This window comes from Salmo salar, chromosome ssa21, assembly GCF_905237065.1.
Source record: "Salmo salar chromosome ssa21, Ssal_v3.1, whole genome shotgun sequence".
NCBI lineage: Eukaryota > Metazoa > Chordata > Actinopteri > Salmoniformes > Salmonidae > Salmo > Salmo salar.
The window spans coordinates 53,769,610-53,793,508 of record NC_059462.1 but is presented as its reverse complement, the minus strand read 5'-3'; the positions used below and the strand labels follow the sequence as shown (position 1 = coordinate 53,793,508).

At 40.2% G+C, this 23,899-nt stretch overlaps 1 protein-coding gene across 2 annotated transcripts in view; it reads left to right on the top strand.

Moving 5' to 3' along the window:
- Positions 1–11,240, top strand: part of LOC106582512 (desmin) — a 40,492-nt gene extending 29,252 nt beyond the window's left edge. Inside the window, exons 6-10 of one of the 2 annotated variants that reach the window (XM_045704904.1) lie at positions 2,588–2,808; positions 3,297–3,376; positions 4,025–4,110; positions 4,375–4,413; positions 10,575–11,240. In XM_045704904.1, coding sequence (XP_045560860.1) covers positions 2,588–2,808; positions 3,297–3,376; positions 4,025–4,110; positions 4,375–4,413; positions 10,575–10,616 — 468 coding nt within the window. In that variant the 3' untranslated portion in view covers positions 10,617–11,240. The remainder of the gene's footprint in view (positions 1–2,587; positions 2,809–3,296; positions 3,377–4,024; positions 4,111–4,374; positions 4,414–10,574) is intronic. The other variant, XM_045704905.1, reaches the window with a different exon arrangement.
- The last annotated feature ends 12,659 nt before the right edge of the window (positions 11,241–23,899 follow it).

Here is a 23,899-nt window from a genome sequence, read left to right as displayed (position 1 = left end):
ACTACACCCTACTCTATATTACTACATTCTACTCTATTACAACACCCTGCTCTATATTACTACACCCTACTCTATATTACTACACCCTACTCTATATTACTGCATCCTACTCTATATTACTGCATCCTACTCTATATTACTACATCCTACTCTATATTACTACACCCTACTCTATATTACTACACCCTGCTCTATATTACTACATCCTACTCTATTACAACACCCTGCTCTATATTACTATACCCTACTCTATATTACTACACCCTACTCTATATTACTACACCCTACTCTATATTACTGCATCCTACTCTATATTACTACACCCTACTCTATATTACTACATTCTACTCTATTACAACACCCTTCTCTATATTACTACATCCTACTCTATATTACTACATCCTACTCTATATTACTACACCCTACTCTATATTACTACATTCTACTCTATTACAACACCCTGCTCTATATTACTACATCCTACTCTATATTACTACATCCTACTCTATATTACTACACCCTACTCTATATTACTACACCCTACTCTATATTACTACACCCTACTCTATATTACTACACCCTACTCTATATTACTACACCCTACTCTATATTACTGCATCCTACTCTATATTACTGCATCCTACTCTATATTACTACATCCTACTCTATATTACTACACCCTACTCTATATTACTGCACCCTGCTCTATGTTACTACACCCTACTCTATATTACTACACCCTGCTCTATATTACTACACCCTGCTCTATATTACTGCATCCTACTCTATATTACTTCACCCTACTCTATATTACTACACCCTGCTCTATATTACTACACCCTGCTCTATATTACTGCATCCTACTCAATATTACTACACCCTACTCTATATTACTACATTCTACTCTATTACAACACCCTGCTCTATATTACTACACCCTACTCTATATTACTACACCCTACTCTATATTACTACACCCTACTCTATATTACTACACCCTACTCTATATTACTACATCCTACTCTATATTACTACATCCTACTCTATTACAACACCCTGCTCTATATTACTACACCCTACTCTATATTACTATACCCTACTCTATATTACTACACGCTACTCTATATTACTGCATCCTACTCTATATTACTACATCCTACTCTATATTACTACATCCTACTCTATTACAACACCCTGCTCTATATTACTACACCCTACTCTATATTACTATACCCTACTCTATATTACTGCATCCTACTCTATATTACTGCATCCTACTCTATATTACTACATCCTACTCTATATTACTACACCCTACTCTATATTACTGCACCCTGCTCTATGTTACTACACCCTACTCTATATTACTACACCCTGCTCTATATTACTACACCCTGCTCTATATTACTGCATCCTACTCTATATTACTTCACCCTACTCTATATTACTACACCCTGCTCTATATTACTACACCCTGCTCTATATTACTGCATCCTACTCTATATTACTACACCCTACTCTATATTACTACATTCTACTCTATTACAACACCCTGCTCTATATTACTACACCCTACTCTATATTACTACACCCTACTCTATATTACTACACCCTACTCTATATTACTACACCCTACTCTATATTACTACATCCTACTCTATATTACTACATCCTACTCTATTACAACACCCTGCTCTATATTACTACACCCTACTCTATATTACTATACCCTACTCTATATTACTACACGCTACTCTATATTACTGCATCCTACTCTATATTACTACATCCTACTCTATATTACTACATCCTACTCTATTACAACACCCTGCTCTATATTACTACATCCTACTCTATATTACTACACCCTGCTCTATATTACTGGACCCTACTCTATATTACTACACCCTGCTCTATATTACTACACCCTACTCTATATTACTACACCCTACTCTATATTACTACACCCTACTCTATATTACTACACCCTACTCTATATTACCACACCCTACTCTATATTACTGCATCCTACTCTATATTACTGCATCCTACTCTATATTACTACATCCTACTCTATATTACTACATCCTACTCTATATTACTACATCCTACTCTATATTACTACATTCTACTCTATATTACTGCATCCTACTCTATATTACTACATCCTACTCTATATTACTGCATCCTACTCTATATTACTACCTCCTACTCTATGTTACTGCATCCTACTCTATATTACTACACCCTACTCTATATTACTACACCCTACTCTATATTACTACACCCTACTCTATATCCTGCTGTACCAAGTGTACTCTTGTTTCCTTCCCTTCATGGATTTGACAGGAATGCATTGGTGTAAGAAATATGTTATTAACTCCCTCTAGCCATGTTTTCCACTAATCCAATGCTTTTCCTTTTAAATGGGTGGGGAGTAGTACAGACTTCAGGACAATTCCCTAACCTATCATCACTTCAACCACCTTTCCACAGGCTCCCCTCTCAATCTAACATTGATACCTGTTTACCTACTTTACCTGTTTATGTAATCATCCCTCTCTCTCTCTTTCTCTTTCCCCTGCAGAACGAGTCTCTGCTGAGGCAGATGAGGGAGATGGAGGATCGTCTGGGAAACGAGGCTGGAGGTTACCAGGACTCCATCATCCGTCTGGAGGCTGAGATCGCCAAGATGAAGGATGAGATGGCTCGTCACCTCAGAGAGTACCAGGACCTGCTCAATGTCAAGATGGCCCTGGATATAGAGATCGCTACCTACAGGAAGCTACTGGAGGGAGAGGAGAGCAGGTAGGAGAGAGGGATGAGTAGGGAGAGGGATAGAGAAGACGGAGGGAAGGGGAGGAGTAGAGAAGAGGGAGGGAAGGTGAGGGATAGAGGAGAGGGAGGGAGGGAGGGAGGGAAGGGGAGTGATAGAGAAGAGGGAGGGAAGGGAGGAGTATGGGGAGGGATAGAGAAGATGGAGGGGTAGGAGAGGAACAGGGGGAGGGATAGAGAAGAGTGACAGATGGCCCTGGACATAAAGATCGCTGCCTAACAGGAGATAAACAGTATTAGGAAGTGGACTGGAGAGAAGTAAGTGGAATAGGTTCTGAATGCTTCTGTAGTGAGGAGCTAGAAGGATAGATTGTATTGATAGAGAGAGAGAGTGTGTGGGGGGGGACGAGGCAGGATAGAGGGGTGAGGACATGGCTGTAAGTTAGTGATTGAGATTATCATAAACTGGTCATTTCACCTGTAAATAACTGTTCTGTTGTTGTTCTCTCTTCCTTCCCCAGAATCACTGTATCTGGCTCCCAGTCTTCTCACTCTGGTTCCCACTCTGCTGCCTCATTATATTCCACTGTTGGATTCAGAGGTGACCACTTTAAACACACTTCCTCACAACTGACCAATCACCAAAGGGTTCTATAAGACATGTGCAGTAACTTAAAATAAGGGATCATGAGAGCAGAATTTGAGAGCAGAATCACATTTCACCACAAGGTGGAGCAGCTGTACCTGAAAACACTGACAGCATGAATTGATGCATTTCGGATATTTGCATCACTGAGAACACAATCTGTTCAATGATAACAATAGAGGAAGATTGAAGTTAATTTATTGATTGATTGATTGATTTATTGATTGATTTATTGATTGATTGGTTGGTTGATTGATTGATTGGTTGATTGGTTGATTGGTTGGTTGATTGGTTGATTGATTGGTTGATTGGTTGATTGATTGGTTGATTGGTTGATTGATTGATTGATTGGTTGATTGGTTGATTGATTGGTTGATTGGTTGATTGATTGATTGGTTGGTTGATTGATTGATTGATTGATTGGTTGATTGATTGATTGGTTGATTGATTGATTGATTGGTTGATTGGGGGTAATTCAACTGTGGCTTTTGATGTTGGGCTGAGGCAGAGTGAATCATATATTCAACTCTGGGTTGATGTTAGGTTGGTTTTGTGTTTCTGTTAGTACGAGGTTGTCTTAACTCTGTCCGATCCGTCCCGCAGAGACCAGCCCAGACGTCGGACGATCAGCAGAGGTCCACTCCAAGAAGACAGTCCTGATAAAGACCATCGAGACCCGCGATGGAGAGGTAAAGTCAACACACAGAAGATACATAGCATCCATTATCGGCTTTGTTCCAAGTAACACCCTATTCCCAATATAGACCAATACCATGGTTCTGGTGAAAGGTAGTGCACTATTTAGGGAATAGGGTGCCATTTGGGACGTATCCATGGAAATCCACAGCTGACAGTCAGTCCGCAGGGGAAAGTACAACTGATCATGCAGGCCTAGCTAATAACGACATAGTATTTCATAGCCTTACAGCTAACCAATGTTCATTTTGTTCTAGATTACATATTCTATGAGAGATGGTGCTAGTGCTCTGTGTGTAAGTGCAGCTTAAACCTCAACTATTGACCAACCACCTTTAATTAACACACTTCTGATATTCTCACCTCCTCAGTACTAGACCTGATGACTGTGTTCTCTCCCTCAGTATTAGACCTGATGACTGTGTTCTCACCTCCTCAGTATTAGACCTGATGACTGTGTTCTCTCCCTCAGTGTTAGACCTGATGACTGTGTTCTCTCCCTCAGTGTTAGACCTGATGACTGTGTTCTCTCCCTCAGTGTTAGACCTGATGACTGTGTTCTCTCCCTCAGTATTAGACCTGATGACTGTGTTCTCACCTCCTCAGTACTAGACCTGATGACTGTGTTCTCTCCCTCAGTGTTAGACCTGATGACTGTGTTCTCTCACTCAGTATTAGACCTGATGACTGTGTTCTCTCCCTCAGTGTTAGACCTGATGACTGTGTTCTCTCCCTCAGTGTTAGACCTGATGACTGTGTTCTCTCCCTCAGTGTTAGACCTGATGACTGTGTTCTCACCTCCTCAGTACTAGACCTGATGACTGTGTTCTCTCCCTCGGTGTTAGACCTGATGACTGTGTTCTCTCCCTCAGTGTTAGACCTGATGACTGTGTTCTCTCCCTCAGTACTAGACCTGATGACTGTGTTCTCTCCCTCAGTGTTAGACCTGATGACTGTGTTCTCTCCCTCAGTATTAGACCTGATGACTGTGTTCTCTCCCTCAGTATTAGACCTGATGACTGTGTTCTCTCCCTCAGTACTAGACCTGATGACTGTGTTCTCTCCCTCAGTGTTAGACCTGATGACTGTGTTCTCTCCCTCAGTATTAGACCTGATGACTGTGTTCTCTCCCTCAGTGTTAGACCTGATGACTGTGTTCTCTCCCTCAGTGTTAGACCTGATGACTGTGTTCTCTCCCTCAGTGTTAGACCTGATGACTGTGTTCTCTCCTTCAGTATTAGACCTGATGACTGTGTTCTCTCCCTCAGTACTAGACCTGATGACTGTGTTCTCTCCCTCAGTACTAGACCTGATGACTGTGTTCTCTCCCTCAGTGTTAGACCTGATGACTGTGTTCTCTCCCTCAGTGTTAGACCTGATGACTGTGTTCTCTCCCTCAGTATTAGACCTGATGACTGTGTTCTCTCCCTCAGTGTTAGACCTGATGACTGTGTTCTCTCCTTCAGTATTAGACCTGATGACTGTGTTCTCTCCCTCAGTACTAGACCTGATGACTGTGTTCTCTCCCTCAGTACTAGACCTGATGACTGTGTTCTCTCCCTCAGTGTTAGACCTGATGACTGTGTTCTCTCCCTCAGTACTAGACCTGATGACTGTGTTCTCTCCCTCAGTGTTAGACCTGATGACTGTGTTCTCTCCCTCAGTATTAGACCTGATGACTGTGTTCTCACCTCCTCAGTACTAGACCTGATGACTGTGTTCTCTCCCTCAGTGTTAGATCTGATGACTGTGTTCTCTCACTCAGTATTAGACCTGATGACTGTGTTCTCTCCCTCAGTGTTAGACCTGATGACTGTGTTCTCTCCCTCAGTGTTAGACCTGATGACTGTGTTCTCTCCCTCAGTGTTAGACCTGATGACTGTGTTCTCACCTCCTCAGTACTAGACCTGATGACTGTGTTCTCTCCCTCAGTGTTAGACCTGATGACTGTGTTCTCTCCCTCAGTGTTAGACCTGATGACTGTGTTCTCTCCCTCAGTACTAGACCTGATGACTGTGTTCTCTCCCTCAGTGTTAGACCTGATGACTGTGTTCTCTCCCTCAGTATTAGACCTGATGACTGTGTTCTCTCCCTCAGTATTAGACCTGATGACTGTGTTCTCTCCCTCAGTACTAGACCTGATGACTGTGTTCTCTCCCTCAGTGTTAGACCTGATGACTGTGTTCTCTCCCTCAGTATTAGACCTGATGACTGTGTTCTCTCCCTCAGTGTTAGACCTGATGACTGTGTTCTCTCCCTCAGTGTTAGACCTGATGACTGTGTTCTCTCCCTCAGTGTTAGACCTGATGACTGTGTTCTCTCCTTCAGTATTAGACCTGATGACTGTGTTCTCTCCCTCAGTACTAGACCTGATGACTGTGTTCTCTCCCTCAGTACTAGACCTGATGACTGTGTTCTCTCCCTCAGTGTTAGACCTGATGACTGTGTTCTCTCCCTCAGTGTTAGACCTGATGACTGTGTTCTCTCCCTCAGTATTAGACCTGATGACTGTGTTCTCTCCCTCAGTGTTAGACCTGATGACTGTGTTCTCTCCTTCAGTATTAGACCTGATGACTGTGTTCTCTCCCTCAGTACTAGACCTGATGACTGTGTTCTCTCCCTCAGTACTAGACCTGATGACTGTGTTCTCTCCCTCAGTGTTAGACCTGATGACTGTGTTCTCTCCCTCAGTACTAGACCTGATGACTGTGTTCTCTCCCTCAGTGTTAGACCTGATGACTGTGTTCTCTCCCTCAGTATTAGACCTGATGACTGTGTTCTCACCTCCTCAGTACTAGACCTGATGACTGTGTTCTCTCCCTCAGTGTTAGATCTGATGACTGTGTTCTCTCACTCAGTATTAGACCTGATGACTGTGTTCTCTCCCTCAGTGTTAGACCTGATGACTGTGTTCTCTCCCTCAGTGTTAGACCTGATGACTGTGTTCTCTCCCTCAGTGTTAGACCTGATGACTGTGTTCTCACCTCCTCAGTACTAGACCTGATGACTGTGTTCTCTCCCTCAGTGTTAGACCTGATGACTGTGTTCTCTCCCTCAGTGTTAGACCTGATGACTGTGTTCTCTCCCTCAGTACTAGACCTGATGACTGTGTTCTCTCCCTCAGTGTTAGACCTGATGACTGTGTTCTCTCCCTCAGTATTAGACCTGATGACTGTGTTCTCTCCCTCAGTATTAGACCTGATGACTGTGTTCTCTCCCTCAGTACTAGACCTGATGACTGTGTTCTCTCCCTCAGTGTTAGACCTGATGACTGTGTTCTCTCCCTCAGTATTAGACCTGATGACTGTGTTCTCTCCCTCAGTGTTAGACCTGATGACTGTGTTCTCTCCCTCAGTGTTAGACCTGATGACTGTGTTCTCTCCCTCAGTGTTAGACCTGATGACTGTGTTCTCTCCTTCAGTATTAGACCTGATGACTGTGTTCTCTCCCTCAGTACTAGACCTGATGACTGTGTTCTCTCCATCAGTACTAGACCTGATGACTGTGTTCTCTCCCTCAGTGTTAGACCTGATGACTGTGTTCTCTCCCTCAGTGTTAGACCTGATGACTGTGTTCTCTCCCTCAGTATTAGACCTGATGACTGTGTTCTCTCCCTCAGTGTTAGACCTGATGACTGTGTTCTCTCCTTCAGTATTAGACCTGATGACTGTGTTCTCTCCCTCAGTACTAGACCTGATGACTGTGTTCTCTCCCTCAGTACTAGACCTGATGACTGTGTTCTCTCCCTCAGTGTTAGACCTGATGACTGTGTTCTCTCCCTCAGTATTAGACCTGATGACTGTGTTCTCTCCCTCAGTACTAGACCTGATGACTGTGTTCTCTCCCTCAGTACTAGACCTGATGACTGTGTTCTCTCCCTCAGTACTAGACCTTATGACTGTGTTCTCTCCCTCAGTATTAGACCTGATGACTGTGTTCTCTCCCTCAGTGTTAGACCTGATGACTGTGTTCTCTCCTTCAGTATTAGACCTGATGACTGTGTTCTCTCCCTCAGTACTAGACCTGATGACTGTGTTCTCTCCCTCAGTACTAGACCTGATGACTGTGTTCTCTCCCTCAGTGTTAGACCTGATGACTGTGTTCTCTCCCTCAGTATTAGACCTGATGACTGTGTTCTCTCCCTCAGTGTTAGACCTGATGACTGTGTTCTCTCCCTCAGTGTTAGACCTGATGACTGTGTTCTCACCTCCTCAGTATTAGACCTGATGACTGTGTTCTCTCCCTCAGTACTAGACCTGATGACTGTGTTCTCTCCCTCAGTGTTAGACCTGATGACTGTGTTCTCTCCCTCAGTATTAGACCTGATGACTGTGTTCTCTCCCTCAGTACTAGACCTGATGACTGTGTTCTCTCCCTCAGTGTTAGACCTGATGACTGTGTTCTCTCCCTCAGTGTTAGACCTGATGACTGTGTTCTCTCCCTCAGTGTTAGACCTGATGACTGTGTTCTCTCCCTCAGTGTTAGACCTGATGACTGTGTTCTCTCCCTCAGTATTAGACCTGATGACTGTGTTCTCTCCCTCAGTGTTAGACCTGATGACTGTGTTCTCTCCTTCAGTATTAGACCTGATGACTGTGTTCTCTCCCTCAGTACTAGACCTGATGACTGTGTTCTCTCCCTCAGTACTAGACCTGATGACTGTGTTCTCTCCCTCAGTGTTAGACCTGATGACTGTGTTCTCTCCCTCAGTATTAGACCTGATGACTGTGTTCTCTCCCTCAGTACTAGACCTGATGACTGTGTTCTCCTCAGTACTAGACCTGATGACTGTGTTCTCTCCCTCAGTGTTAGACCTGATGACTGTGTTCTCTCCCTCAGTACTAGACCTGATGACTGTGTTCTCTCCCTCAGTGTTAGACCTGATGACTGTGTTCTCTCCCTCAGTGTTAGACCTGATGACTGTGTTCTCTCCCTCAGTGTTAGACCTGATGACTGTGTTCTCTCCCTCAGTATTAGACCTGATGACTGTGTTCTCTCCCTCAGTGTTAGACCTGATGACTGTGTTCTCTCCCTCAGTGTTAGACCTGATGACTGTGTTCTCACCTCCTCAGTACTAGACCTGATGACTGTGTTCTCTCCCTCAGTACTAGACCTGATGACTGTGTTCTCTCCCTCAGTACTAGATCTGATGACTGTGTTCTCACCTCCTCAGTACTAGACCTGATGACTGTGTTCTCACCTCCTCAGTATTAGACCTGATGACTGTGTTCTCTCCCTCAGTATTAGACCTGATGACTGTGTTCTCTCCCTCAGTATTAGACCTGATGACTGTGTTCTCACCTCCTCAGTATTAGACCTGATGACTGTGTTCTCTCCCTCAGTGTTAGACCTGATGACTGTGTTCTCTCCCTCAGTGTTAGACCTGATGACTGTGTTCTCTCCATCAGTATTAGACCTGATGACTGTGTTCTCACCTCCTCAGTATTAGACCTGATGACTGTTCTCACCTCCTCAGTATTAGACCTGATGACTGTGTTCTCTCCACCCCACCTCTGAGCACCTCACCCTCCTCTCACAGTTAAAAGACCTACAGAGGACACCAAGGTTGGGTTCAATATATTTTAAATTCAATCAATTCAGGAATTGTACATATTCCAATTAAAAAAAAAATCCTTTTAGAAAAAACATTTAGCGGAATTGGAATAAAAATTTGAATTTTAGTTTACTTCCTGAATTGATTGGGATTGATTGAACCCAACCCTGTAGGACACACTATTCTTCACAGTAAACTACAGATGTGTATTCACTGTCCTGTCCTGGCCAAACTGTAACGGTCTCTAATGCATCTGATACTCTGATATTTATTCCGTCTACACTACCGTTCAAAAGTTTGGGGCCACTTAGAAATGTCCTTGTTTTTGAAAGAAAAATGCGAGAAAAAAAATGGTCCATTAAAATAACATCAAATTGATCAGAAATACAGTGTAGACATTGTTAATGTTGTAAATGACTATTGCAGCTGGAAACGGCTGATTTTTTTTATAGACAGATGCATATCTGTATTTCCAGTCATGTGAAATCCATAGATTAGAGCCTTTCAATTGACATGGAAACCATGTGTTTGTTCTATTTGACACCATTTCACCTTTTCCACTCCAGCCATTACCACAAGCACTTCCTCCCTAATTAATGTGCCACCAGCCTCCTGTGGTTAGTTCATTTATATGTCACTTGTCATCGATCCACATTTTAAAATATATATTTTTATTTATTTAACTACGCCAAGGTATTTATATGAGGGGACTGTAGTATTTTGTAAATTGTGTGTAATTGTACGATGCAAGGCTCCCTTGTCAAAGAGACTTTGGTCTCAATGGGACACCGTGTCGAAATAAACGGTCAATATAAACCATAAAATACACTGCGTCTCTCGAAGCCATCTGTTTGTTGTCACTGTACCTGACCTATCCACCCTGACTCTCTTCTCCTCCCACAGGTGGTCAGTGAATCTACACAGCACCAGCAGGACATCATGTAAACAACAACAAAAACAACAACAACAACAACATCAACAACAACATCAACAACAACATCAACAACATCAACAACAACAACATCAACAACATCAACAACAACAACAACAACATCAACAACAACATCAACAACAAGCTTAAATTAGGAAAAAAAATGGACGCTTACATACCAAGATACGAGGGGTTCTCTAGCTACCGTTTCTAAGCAAAGCCTCGTTTTAAAAAGGTCTCTTTTTTTTGAGAGGGAGTGAGTTATGAACACCTTACGAAGCGTTATAACCACCTTATGAAGGGTTATATCCACCATAGGAATGTTTATAACTCGTGAACTCCTACTAATCAGACGTTATATGACCCATCACCGAAGGAGAAGAACATAAGAAGACAATGTTATGTTACAGTAATCAGAAGGTAATGTTACAGTCATCAGAAGGTGGGAACAAGGTGGAGTGAAAGTCAAGTCAGGCCCTGGCCAGAACAGAACATGCATGGCTAGAAGGGATCTCCAGAATGTCAAGAGATGGATCTCTGTAGTGCACGTCAATGTGTGGGTGGGTCTCTTTGCTTCACAATGTTTCAAAGTGGCCAATGATTTGAAATAAAAAATATACTGTACCTTCAAAAGAGAATACTATCGATTCTATTCCTTGGTTATTTACTATTTCTGCACTTCATCTGAGACCGTTTGATTTTTTCAATCAAGCTAGGGTAACTTGGTTAGTCAAGCATTAGTCATATTCTATTAAGTGGATTAAGATTGGGGCTGCATCCCAAATGGCACCCTATTTCTTATACAGTACACTACTTTTAACCGGATCTAACAGGGCTTTGGTCAAAAGTAGTGCACTAAATAGAGAATAGGGTGCCATTTGCTAAAGTAAAACAGGGATGGGTTTATTAAGGAGCTAACCGTTCCTTGTTTAATTTGTTGTCTCATTAAAGTTTACTATAATGGATACCAGTGTATTACAATGGAGTAACGAGGATTTAGCTTCCTAGTCTTCATAACAGGAGGTAATACTAGTCTTCATAACAGGAGGTAATACTAGTCTTCATAATAACAGGATGAGGTAATACTAGTCTTCATAATAACAGGAGGAGGCAATACTAGTCTTCATAATAACAGGAGGAGGTAATACTAGTCTTCATAATAACAGGAGGTAATACTAGTCTTCATAATAACAGGAGGAGGTAATACTAGTCTTCATAATAACAGGAGGTAATACTAGTCTTCATAATAACAGGAGGTAATACTAGTCTTCATAATAACAGGAGGTAATACTAGTCTTCATAATAACAGGAGGTAATACTAGTCTTCATAATAACAGGAGGAGGTAATACTAGTCTTCATAATAACAGGAGGTAATACTAGTCTTCATAATAACAGGAGGTAATACTAGTCTTCATAATAACAGGAGGTAATACTAGTCTTCATAATAACAGGAGGTAATACTAGTCTTCATAATAACAGGAGGTAATACTAGTCTTCATAATAACAGGAGGTAATACTAGTCTTCATAATAACAGGAGGTAATACTAGTCTTCATAATAACAGGAGGTAATACTAGTCTTCATAATAACAGAGGAGGTAATACTAGTCTTCATAATAACAGGAGGTAATACTAGTCTTCATAATAACAGGAGGTAATACTAGTCTTCATAATAACAGGAGGTAATACTAGTCTTCATAATAACAGGAGGAGGTAATACTAGTCTTCATAATAACAGGAGGTAATACTAGTCTTCATAATAACAGGAGGTAATACTAGTCTTCATAATAACAGGAGGAGGTAATACTAGTCTTCATAATAACAGGAGGTAATACTAGTCTTCATAATAACAGGAGGAGGCAATACTAGTCTTCATAATAACAGGAGGTAATACTAGTCTTCATAATAACAGGAGGAGGTAATACTAGTCTTCATAATAACAGGAGGTAATACTAGTCTTCATAATAACAGGAGGTAATACTAGTCTTCATAATAACAGGAGGTAATACTAGTCTTCATAATAACAGGAGGTAATACTAGTCTTCATAATAACGAGGAGGTAATACTAGTCTTCATAATAACAGGAGGAGGCAATACTAGTCTTCATAATAACAAGGAGGTAATACTAGTCTTCATAATAACAGAGGAGGTAATACTAGTCTTCATAATAACAGGAGGTAATACTAGTCTTCATAATAACAGGAGGTAATACTAGTCTTCATAATAACAGGAGGTAATACTAGTCTTCATAATAACAGGAGGTAATACTAGTCTTCATAATAACAGGAGGAGGTAATACTAGTCTTCATAATAACAGGAGGTAATACTAGTCTTCATAATAACAGGAGGTAATACTAGTCTTCATAATAACAGGAGGTAATACTAGTCTTCATAATAACAGGAGGTAATACTAGTCTTCATAATAACAGGAGGTAATACTAGTCTTCATAATAACAGGAGGTAATACTAGTCTTCATAATAACAGGAGGTAATACTAGTCTTCATAATAACAGGAGGTAATACTAGTCTTCATAATAACAGGAGGAGGTAATACTAGTCTTCATAATAACAGGAGGTAATACTAGTCTTCATAATAACAGGAGGTAATACTAGTCTTCATAATAACAGGAGGTAATACTAGTCTTCATAATAACAGGAGGAGGTAATACTAGTCTTCATAATAACAGGAGGTAATACTAGTCTTCATAATAACAGAGGAGGTAATACTAGTCTTCATAATAACAGGAGGTAATACTAGTCTTCATAATAACAGGAGGTAATACTAGTCTTCATAATAACAGGAGGTAATACTAGTCTTCATAATAACAGGAGGTAATACTAGTCTTCATAATAACAGGAGGTAATACTAGTCTTCATAATAACAGGAGGTAATACTAGTCTTCATAATAACAGGAGGTAATACTAGTCTTCATAATAACAGGAGGTAATACTAGTCTTCATAATAACAGGAGGTAATACTAGTCTTCATAATAACAGGAGGTAATACTAGTCTTCATAATAACGGAGGAGGTAATACTAGTCTTCATAATAACAGGAGGTAATACTAGTCTTCATAATAACAGGAGGTAATACTAGTCTTCATAATAACAGGAGGAGGTAATACTAGTCTTCATAATAACAGGAGGTAATACTAGTCTTCATAATAACAGGAGGTAATACTAGTCTTCATAATAACAGGAGGTAATACTAGTCTTCATAATAACGGAGGAGGTAATACTAGTCTTCATAATAACAGGAGGTAATACTAGTCTTCATAATAACAGGAGGTAATACTAGTCTTCATAATAACAGGAGGTAATACTAGTCTTCATAATAACAGGAGGTAATACTAGTCTTCATAATAACGAGGAGGTAATACTAGTCTTCATAATAACAGGAGGTAATACTAGTCTTCATAATAACAGGAGGTAATACTAGTCTTCATAATAACAGGAGGTAATACTAGTCTTCATAATAACAGGAGGTAATACTAGTCTTCATAATAACAGGAGGTAATACTAGTCTTCATAATAACAGGAGGTAATACTAGTCTTCATAATAACAGGAGGTAATACTAGTCTTCATAATAACAGGAGGTAATACTAGTCTTCATAATAACAGGAGGTAATACTAGTCTTCATAATAACAGGAGGTAATACTAGTCTTCATAATAACAGGAGGTAATACTAGTCTTCATAATAACAGGAGGAGGTAATACTAGTCTTCATAATAACAGGAGGTAATACTAGTCTTCATAATAACAGGAGGTAATACTAGTCTTCATAATAACAGGAGGTAATACTAGTCTTCATAATAACGGAGGAGGTAATACTAGTCTTCATAATAACAGGAGGTAATACTAGTCTTCATAATAACAGGAGGTAATACTAGTCTTCATAATAACAGAGGAGGTAATACTAGTCTTCATAATAACAGGAGGTAATACTAGTCTTCATAATAACAGGAGGTAATACTAGTCTTCATAATAACAGGAGGTAATACTAGTCTTCATAATAACAGGAGGTAATACTAGTCTTCATAATAACAGGAGGAGGTAATACTAGTCTTCATAATAACAGGAGGTAATACTAGTCTTCATAATAACAGGAGGTAATACTAGTCTTCATAATAACAGGAGGTAATACTAGTCTTCATAATAACGAGGAGGTAATACTAGTCTTCATAATAACAGGAGGTAATACTAGTCTTCATAATAACAGGAGGTAATACTAGTCTTCATAATAACAGGAGGAGGTAATACTAGTCTTCATAATAACAGAGGAGGTAATACTAGTCTTCATAATAACAGGAGGTAATACTAGTCTTCATAATAACAGGAGGTAATACTAGTCTTCATAATAACAGGAGGTAATACTAGTCTTCATAATAACAGGAGGAGGTAATACTAGTCTTCATAATAACAGGAGGTAATACTAGTCTTCATAATAACAGGAGGAGGTAATACTAGTCTTCATAATAACAGGAGGAGGTAATACTAGTCTTCATAATAACAGGAGGAGGTAATACTAGTCTTCATAATAACAGGAGGTAATACTAGTCTTCATAATAACAGGAGGTAATACTAGTCTTCATAATAACAGGAGGTAATACTAGTCTTCATAATAACAGGAGGAGGTAATACTAGTCTTCATAATAACAGGAGGTAATACTAGTCTTCATAATAACAGGAGGAGGTAATACTAGTCTTCATAATAACAGGAGGTAATACTAGTCTTCATAATAACAGGAGGTAATACTAGTCTTCATAATAACAGGAGGTAATACTAGTCTTCATAATAACAGGAGGTAATACTAGTCTTCATAATAACAGGAGGTAATACTAGTCTTCATAATAACAGGAGGTAATACTAGTCTTCATAATAACAGGAGGTAATACTAGTCTTCATAATAACAGGAGGTAATACTAGTCTTCATAATAACAGGAGGAGGTAATACTAGTCTTCATAATAACAGGAGGAGGTAATACTAGTCTTCATAATAACAGGAGGTAATACTAGTCTTCATAATAACAGGAGGAGGTAATACTAGTCTTCATAATAACAGGAGGTAATACTAGTCTTCATAATAACAGGAGGTAATACTAGTCTTCATAATAACAGGAGGAGGTAATACTAGTCTTCATAATAACAGGAGGAGGTAATACTAGTCTTCATAATAACAGGAGGTAATACTAGTCTTCATAATAACAGGAGGTAATACTAGTCTTCATAATAACAGGAGGAGGTAATACTAGTCTTCATAATAACAGGAGGTAATACTAGTCTTCATAATAACAGGAGGTAATACTAGTCTTCATAATAACAGGAGGTAATACTAGTCTTCATAATAACAGGAGGTAGTCACCAAGGCTACCATAAAACAGAGACATGAAGACAAAGACTAAAATGTTATTTCTGTCCTCCCCCACCTCCCTTCTCCACCTCCTTCTCTCTTCCCACCTCCCTTCTCATTCCCCTTTCTCCCCACCTCCCTTCTCCACCCTCCTCACCTCCATTCTCCACCCCCCTCTCTCTCCCCATCTCTTTTCTCCATCCCCCTCTCTCTCCCCACCTCCCTTCTCCACCCTCCTCACCTCCATTCTCCACCCCCCTCTCTCTCCCCATCTCTTTTCTCCATCCCCCTCTCTCTCCTCACCTCCCTTCTCCACCCTCCTCACCTCCATTCTCCACCCCCTTCTCTATCTCTTTTCTCCATCCCCTCTCTCTCCCACCTTCCTTCTCCATCCTCACCTCCATTCTCCACCCCCTCTCTCTCCCCATCTCTTTCTCCATCCCCCTCTCTCTCCCCACCTTCCTTCTCCAAACTCCTCACCTTCCTTCTCCACCCTCCTCACCTCCATTCTCCACCCCCCTCTCTCTCCCCATCTCCATTCTCCATCCCCCTCTCTCTCCCCATCTCCCTTCTCCATCCCCCTCTCTCTCCTCACTCAACTTTCTTTCCTGTGGTTTAGAAGCAGCTCTGTGTGACAGACAGTGATATCCCAACAACCTTTCCCTATCATGTCTGCTGCTGCTGCTGCTGTCTCTGTTCTCTGACTATCTGTGTGTTGCAGATCAGCACTGTTAAGAATTGAGAGATCTATTAGGATGATGAAGACCTTTAAGGCTCTGATATGGACTGATCTGTTTGAACAATGACCACAGCACAAACAGATCTGGGACCAGGCTATGAGGGATCTACTTGACAGATTTAATTAACACTGAACAAAGACAGCAAAGAGAGACAGAGAGAGAGACAGACAGAGAAAGAGAGAGAGAGAGAGAGAGAGAGAGAGAGAGAGAGAGATTGAGAGAGAGAGAGAGGAACAGAGAGACAGAGAGAGAGACAGAGAGAGAGAGAGAGAGAGAGAGACAGCGAGAGAGAGAAAGAGACAGAGAACACCAAATAATGCATGCTAAGCAGAATTAGGCCGATACACACTAGTTATCAAAATCCAGAAAAGAGCCGTTAAATTCTACAACCACCTAAAAGGAAGCGATTCCCAAACCTTCCATAACAAAGCCATCACCTACAGAGAGATGAACCTGGAGAAGAGTCCCCTTAGCAAGCTAATCCTGGGGCTCTGTTCACAAACACAAACACACCCCACAGAGCCCCAGGACAGCAACACAATTAGACCAAATTAAACAAAAAGATAATTACTTGACACATTGGAAAGAATTAACAAAAAAACAGAGCAAACTAGAATGCTATTTGGCCCTAAACAGAGAGTACACAGTGGCAGAATACCTGACCACTGTGACTGACCCAAACTTAAGGAAAGCTTTGACTATGTACAGACTCAGTGAGCATAGCCTTGCTATTGAGACAGACCACTGTATGTAGACCTGGCTCCCAAGAGAAGACAGGCTATGTGCACACTGCCCACAAAATGAGGTGGAAACTGAGCTGCACTTCCTAACCTCCTGCCAAATGTATGACCATATTAGAGATATATTTTCCTCAGATTACACAGATCCAGAAAGAATTCAAAAAACAAACCCAATTCTGATCAACTCTCTTAATCTATTGGGTTAAAAAACCAGTCTGCCATCGCAACAACAAGATGTGTGACCTGTTGCCACAAGAAAAGGACAACCAGTGAAGAACAAACACCATTGTAAATTCAACCCATATTTATGAGAAAGAGAGAGAGAATCACTGTGCTGTAAAGATGGGGTCCTTCGATTTATAGTCAGTTTTAGGGAATTCAGAAAACAATGTGAGATCTGTCTCGGGGGCTGGTGATAAGTAACCTAGTGGTTAGAGTGTAGGGGCGGCAGGTAGCCTAGTGGTTAGAGTGTGGGGCGGCAGGTAGCCTAGTGGTTAGAGTGTAGGGGCGGCAGGTAGCCTAGTGGTTAGAGTGTAGGGGCGGCAGGTAGCCTAGTGGTTAGAGTGTAGGGGCGGCAGGTAGCCTAGTGGTTAGAGTGTAGAGGCGGCAGGTAGCCTAGTGGTTAGAGTGTAGGGGCGGCAGGTAGCCTAGTGGTTAGAGTGTAGGGGTGGCAGGTAGCCTAGTGGTTAGAGTGTAGAGGCGGCAGGTAGCCTAGTGGTTAGAGTGTAGGGACGGCAGGTAGCCTAGTGGTTAGAGTGTAGGGGCGGCAGGTAGCCTAGTGGTTAGAGTGTAGAGGCGGCAGGTAGCCTAGTGGTTAGAGTGTAGGGGCGGCAGGTAGCCTAGTGGTTAGAGTGTAGAGGCGGCAGGTAGCCTAGTGGTTAGAGTGTAGAGGCGGCAGGTAGTCTAGTGGTTAGAGTGTAGGGGTGGCAGGTAGCCTAGTGGTTAGAGTGTAGGGGTGGCAGGTAGCCTAGTGGTTAGAGTGTAGGGGCGGCAGGTAGCCTAGTGGTTAGAGTGTAGGGGCGGCAGGTAGCCTAGTGGTTAGAGTGTAGGGGCGGCAGGTAGCCTAGTGGTTAGAGTGTAGGGACGGCAGGTAGCCTAGTGGTTAGAGTGTAGGGGCGGCAGGTAGACTAGTGGTTTGAGTGTTGGACAAGTAATCAAAACGTTGCTAGATCGAATCCCCAAGCTGACAAGGTAAAAATCTGTTGTTCTGCCCCTGAACAAGGCAGTTAACCTACTGTTCCTAGGCCGTCATTGTAAATAAGAATTTGTTCTTAACTGACTTGCCAAGTTAAATAAAGATTAAACAAAAATAAAAATACAGGAGGCTGGTGATACAGGAGGCTGGTGATACAGGAGGTTGGTGATACAGGAGGTTGGTGATACAGGAGGCTGGTGATACAGGAGGTTGGTGATACAGGAGGCTGGTGATACAGGAGGTTAGTGATACAGGAGGTTAGTGATACAGGAGGCTGGTGATACAGGAGGCTGACAATACAGGAGGCTGGTGATACAGGAGAATGGTGATACAGGAGGCTGGTGATACTGGAGGTTGGTGATACAGGAGAATGGTGATACAGGAGGCTGGTGATACAGGAGGTTGGTGATACAGGAGGCTGGTGATACAGGAGGCTGGTGATACAGGAGGCTGGTGATACAGGAGAATGGTGATACAGGAGGCTGGTGATACAGGAGGCTGGTGATACAGGAGGCTGGTGATACAGGAGGCTGGTGATACAGGAGGCTGGTGATAAAGGAGGTTGGTAATACAGGAAACTGGTGATACAGGAGGTTGGTGATACAGGAGGCTGGTGATACAGGAGGCTGGTGATACAGGAGGCTGGTGATAAAGGAGGTTGGTAATACAGGAAACTGGTGATACAGGAGGTTGGTGATACAGGAGGCTGGTGATACAGGAGGTTAGTGATACAGGAGGTTAGTGATACAGGAGGCTGGTGATACAGGAGGCTGACAATACAGGAGGCTGGTGATACAGGAGGCTGACAATACAGGAGGCTGGTGATACAGGAGAATGGTGATACAGGAGAATGGTGATACAGGAGGCTGGTGATACAGGAGGCTGGTGATACAGGAGGCTGGTGATAAAGGAGGTTGGTAATACAGGAAACTGGTGATACAGGATAGAACATAGCATCTCCCCATCTAGAGGATCTGTGTCAGACACTGAGGCTGCATGCCAAATGGCACCCTATTCCCTATATAGTGCACTAGTTTATACCAGAGCCCTATTGCACCCTATTCCCTATCCAAGTGTCTCTCTCTTCATCCAGAGTGTCTCTCTCTTCTAGCCAAGCGTCTCTCTCTGTGTGTGTGTGTGTGTGTGTGTGTGTGTGTGTGTGTGTGTGTGTGTGTCCAGTGGTTGGAACCAAAAATCTCCAATATAGACTCCAGACCAATGGTCTAATGTCCATTGCTCGTGTTTCTTGGACCAAGCAAGTCTCTTCTTCTTATTGGTGTCCTTAAGTAGTGGTTTCTTTGCAGAAATTTGGCTTGATTCCTCCTAGGCAGAGTTGAAAAGAAAAAGCCGTATCTCAGACAGGCCAATAATAATAAAAGATTAAGATGGTTAAAATAACACAGACACCGGACAAAGGAACTCAACATCAACAGTGAAGAGGCAACTCCGGGAGGCTGGCCTTCTAGCAGAGTTCCTCTGTCCAGTGTCTGTGTTCTTTTGCCCATCTTAATCTTTTCTTTTTATTGGCCAGTCTGAGATATGGATTTTTCTTTGCAACTCTGCCTAGAAGGCCAGCAACCCGGAGTCGCCTCTTCACTGTTGACGTTGAGACTGGTGTTTTGCAGGTACTATTTATTGAAGCTGCCAGTTGAGGACTTGTGAGACGTCTGTTTCTCAAACTAGACACTCTAATGTATTGTCCTCTTGCTCAGTTGTGCACCGGGGCCTCCCACTCCTCTTTCTATTCTGGTTAGAGACAGTTTTCTCTGTTCTGTGAAGGGAGTAGTACACAGCGTTGTACGAGATCTTCAGTTTCTTGGCAATTTCTCGCATGGACTAGCCTTCATTTCTCAGAACAAGAATAGACTTTTAACGTGTGCGCTGGGAGTCAGGAAGCAAGTTCAGGGAGTGCATAATTTAATAAACAACTGAACAAAACAAGAAACACGAACAACGCACAGACAGGAAACAGAAACAATAACGCCTGAGGAAGGAACCAAAGGAAGTGACATATATAGGGAAGGTAATCAGGGAAGTGATGGAGTCCAGGTGAGTCTGACAACGAGCAGGTGCGCATAACGATGGTGACAGGTGTGCGCCAAAAAGAGCAGCCTGGTGACCTAGAGGCCGGAGAAGAAAGTTATTTGTTTCTGGCCATTTTGAACCTGTAATCGAACCCACACATGCTGATGCTCCAGATACTCAACTAGTCTAAAGAAGGCCAGTTTTATTGCTTCTTTAATCAGGACAACAGTGTTCATCTGTGCTAACATAATTGCAAAAGGGTTTTCTAATGATCAATTAGCCTTTTAAAATTATAAACTTGGATTAGCTAACACAACGTGCCATTGGAACACAGGAGTGATGGTTGCTGATAATGGGCCTTTGTACGCCTATCTAGATATTTCATAAAAAATCTGCCGTTTCCAGCTACAATAGTCATTTACAACATTAACAATGTCTACACTGTATTTCTGATCAATTTGATGTTATTTTAATGGACAGAAAATAAAGCTTGTCTTTACAGGACATTTCTAAGTGACCCCACACTTTTGAACGATAGTGTACATTACATTACAAACACTACATTACATTAAATACAGTACATTATATTAATTAAATTACATATATTAGATTACATTACATTACATACATTATATACAGTACATTACATTACATACATTACATTACATACAGTACATTACATTATATACATTACAGTACATACAGTACATTACATACATTACAGTACATACAGTACATTACATACAGTACATTACATACATTACAATACATACATTACAATACATACAGTACATTACATGAAATACATTACTTTACATACATTACATTACATTACCTACCATAAAATTACATTACTTTACATACAGTACATTACATACATTACAATACATACATTACAATACATACAGTACCTTACATGAAGTACAGTACATTACATACAGTACATTACATACATTACAATACATACATTACAATACATACAGTACCTTACATGAAATACATTACATTACATACATTAGTACACACATAAAATACATTACATAACATACATTACATTGCATTACATTATATAAAATACATGACATTACATACATGACATTACATACATTACATTACATAAAATACATTACATACATTACATTACATACATTACATTACATAAAATACATTACATACATTACATAACATACATTCCATTAATTACATTACATAAAGTACATAACATACATTACATTACATATGGTACATTACATGAAGTACAGTACATTACATGAAGTACAGTACATTACAGTACATACAGTACATTACATACATTACATTACATACATTACATAACATACATTCCATTAATTACATTCCATAAAGTACATAACATACATTACATTACATACAGTACAATACATTACATACAGTACATTACATGAAGTACAGTACATTACATAAAGTACAGTACATTACAGTACATTACATACAGTACATTACATACATTACATACATTACATACAGTACATTACATGAAGTACAGTACATTACAGTACATTACATTACATACAGTACATTGCATACATTACATATAGTACATTACATGAAGTACAGTACATTACAGTACATTACATACAGTACATTACATTCATTACATACAGTACATTACAGTACATTACATACATTACAGTACATACATTACATACAGTACATTACAGTACATTACATACATTACAGTACATACATTACATACAGTACATTACATTACATACACGGTCTCTCACATTATAACATACATTATAATACACATCCCCTGCAGGCATGGCCTGTCGCATTTCATATTTGCATACAAGACATGCATAAAGGATGCTTGAATATATCAAAGTCGGTATTGTAGAATATGTATTTACTGTAAATTACTATATATTCATGTTGTTACTGTAGAATATGTAGTTACTGTAAATTACTATATATTCATGTTGATACTGTAGAATATGTAGTTACTGTAAATTACTATATGTATGCATGTTGTTACTGTAGAATATGTAGTTACTGTAAATTACTATATATTCATGTTGATACTATAGAATATGTAGTTACTGTAAATTACTATATATTCATGTCGATACTGTAGAATATGTAGTTACTGTAAATTACTATATGTATGCATGTTGTTACTGTAGAATATGTAGTTACTGTAAATTACTATATATTCATGTCATTACTGTAGAATATGTAGTTACTGTAAATTACTATATGTATGCATGTTGTTACTCTAGAATATGAAGTTACTGTAAATTACTCTCTCACGCTGTATAAAATCCTCTGAGCACAGTGTTCCTATCCAGCTCAAAGGACCATGAAAAAGTGTATGTTTGTAAATACTCCAGTCTGAACTGCAAAGATGATAATGAACCACTTTTTTTGTTGTAATTTAATCTTTGAAAAAAAAAAACATCTTCAAATCACAGTATTTTCAATATAGCTGTAGTGGATTTGGTTGATTTTGTGGTCTCAAACCATATTCACGGTGTGGTTATTCGGTCGCGACTGAGACAACCCGTTTCAATTTGGGTCCAGAAGCAAAACTAGTGGAAGACCACTGACCTAATGTATACAAGCCGTGCACTTCAAGAAGCCTTGATGACTGTAGAATATATACAGCAGTTACTGTAAATTACTATATATATATTCATGTTGTTACTGTAGAATATGTTCAGTAGTTACTGTAAATTACTATATATATATTCATGTTGTTACTGCAGGATATGTTCAGTAGTTACTGTAAATTACTATATATATATTCATGTTGTTACTGTAGAATATGTTCAGTAGTTACTGTAAGTTACTATATATATTCATGTTGTTACTGCAGAATATGTTCAGTAGTTACTGTAAATTACTATATATATATTCATGTTGTTACTGCAGGATATGTACAGTAGTTACTGTAAGTTACAATATATATTCATGTTGTTACTGCAGGATATGTACAGTAGTTACTGTAAATTACTATATATATATTCATGTTGTTACTGCAGAATATGTTCAGTAGTTACTGTAAATTACTATATATATATTCATGTTGTTACTGCAGGATATGTACAGTAGTTACTGTAAATTACTATATATATATTCATGTTGTTACTGCAGGATATGTACAGTAGTTACTGTAAATTACTATATATATTCATGTTGTTACTGCAGAATATGTTCAGTAGTTACTGTAAATTACTATATATATATTCATGTTGTTACTGCAGG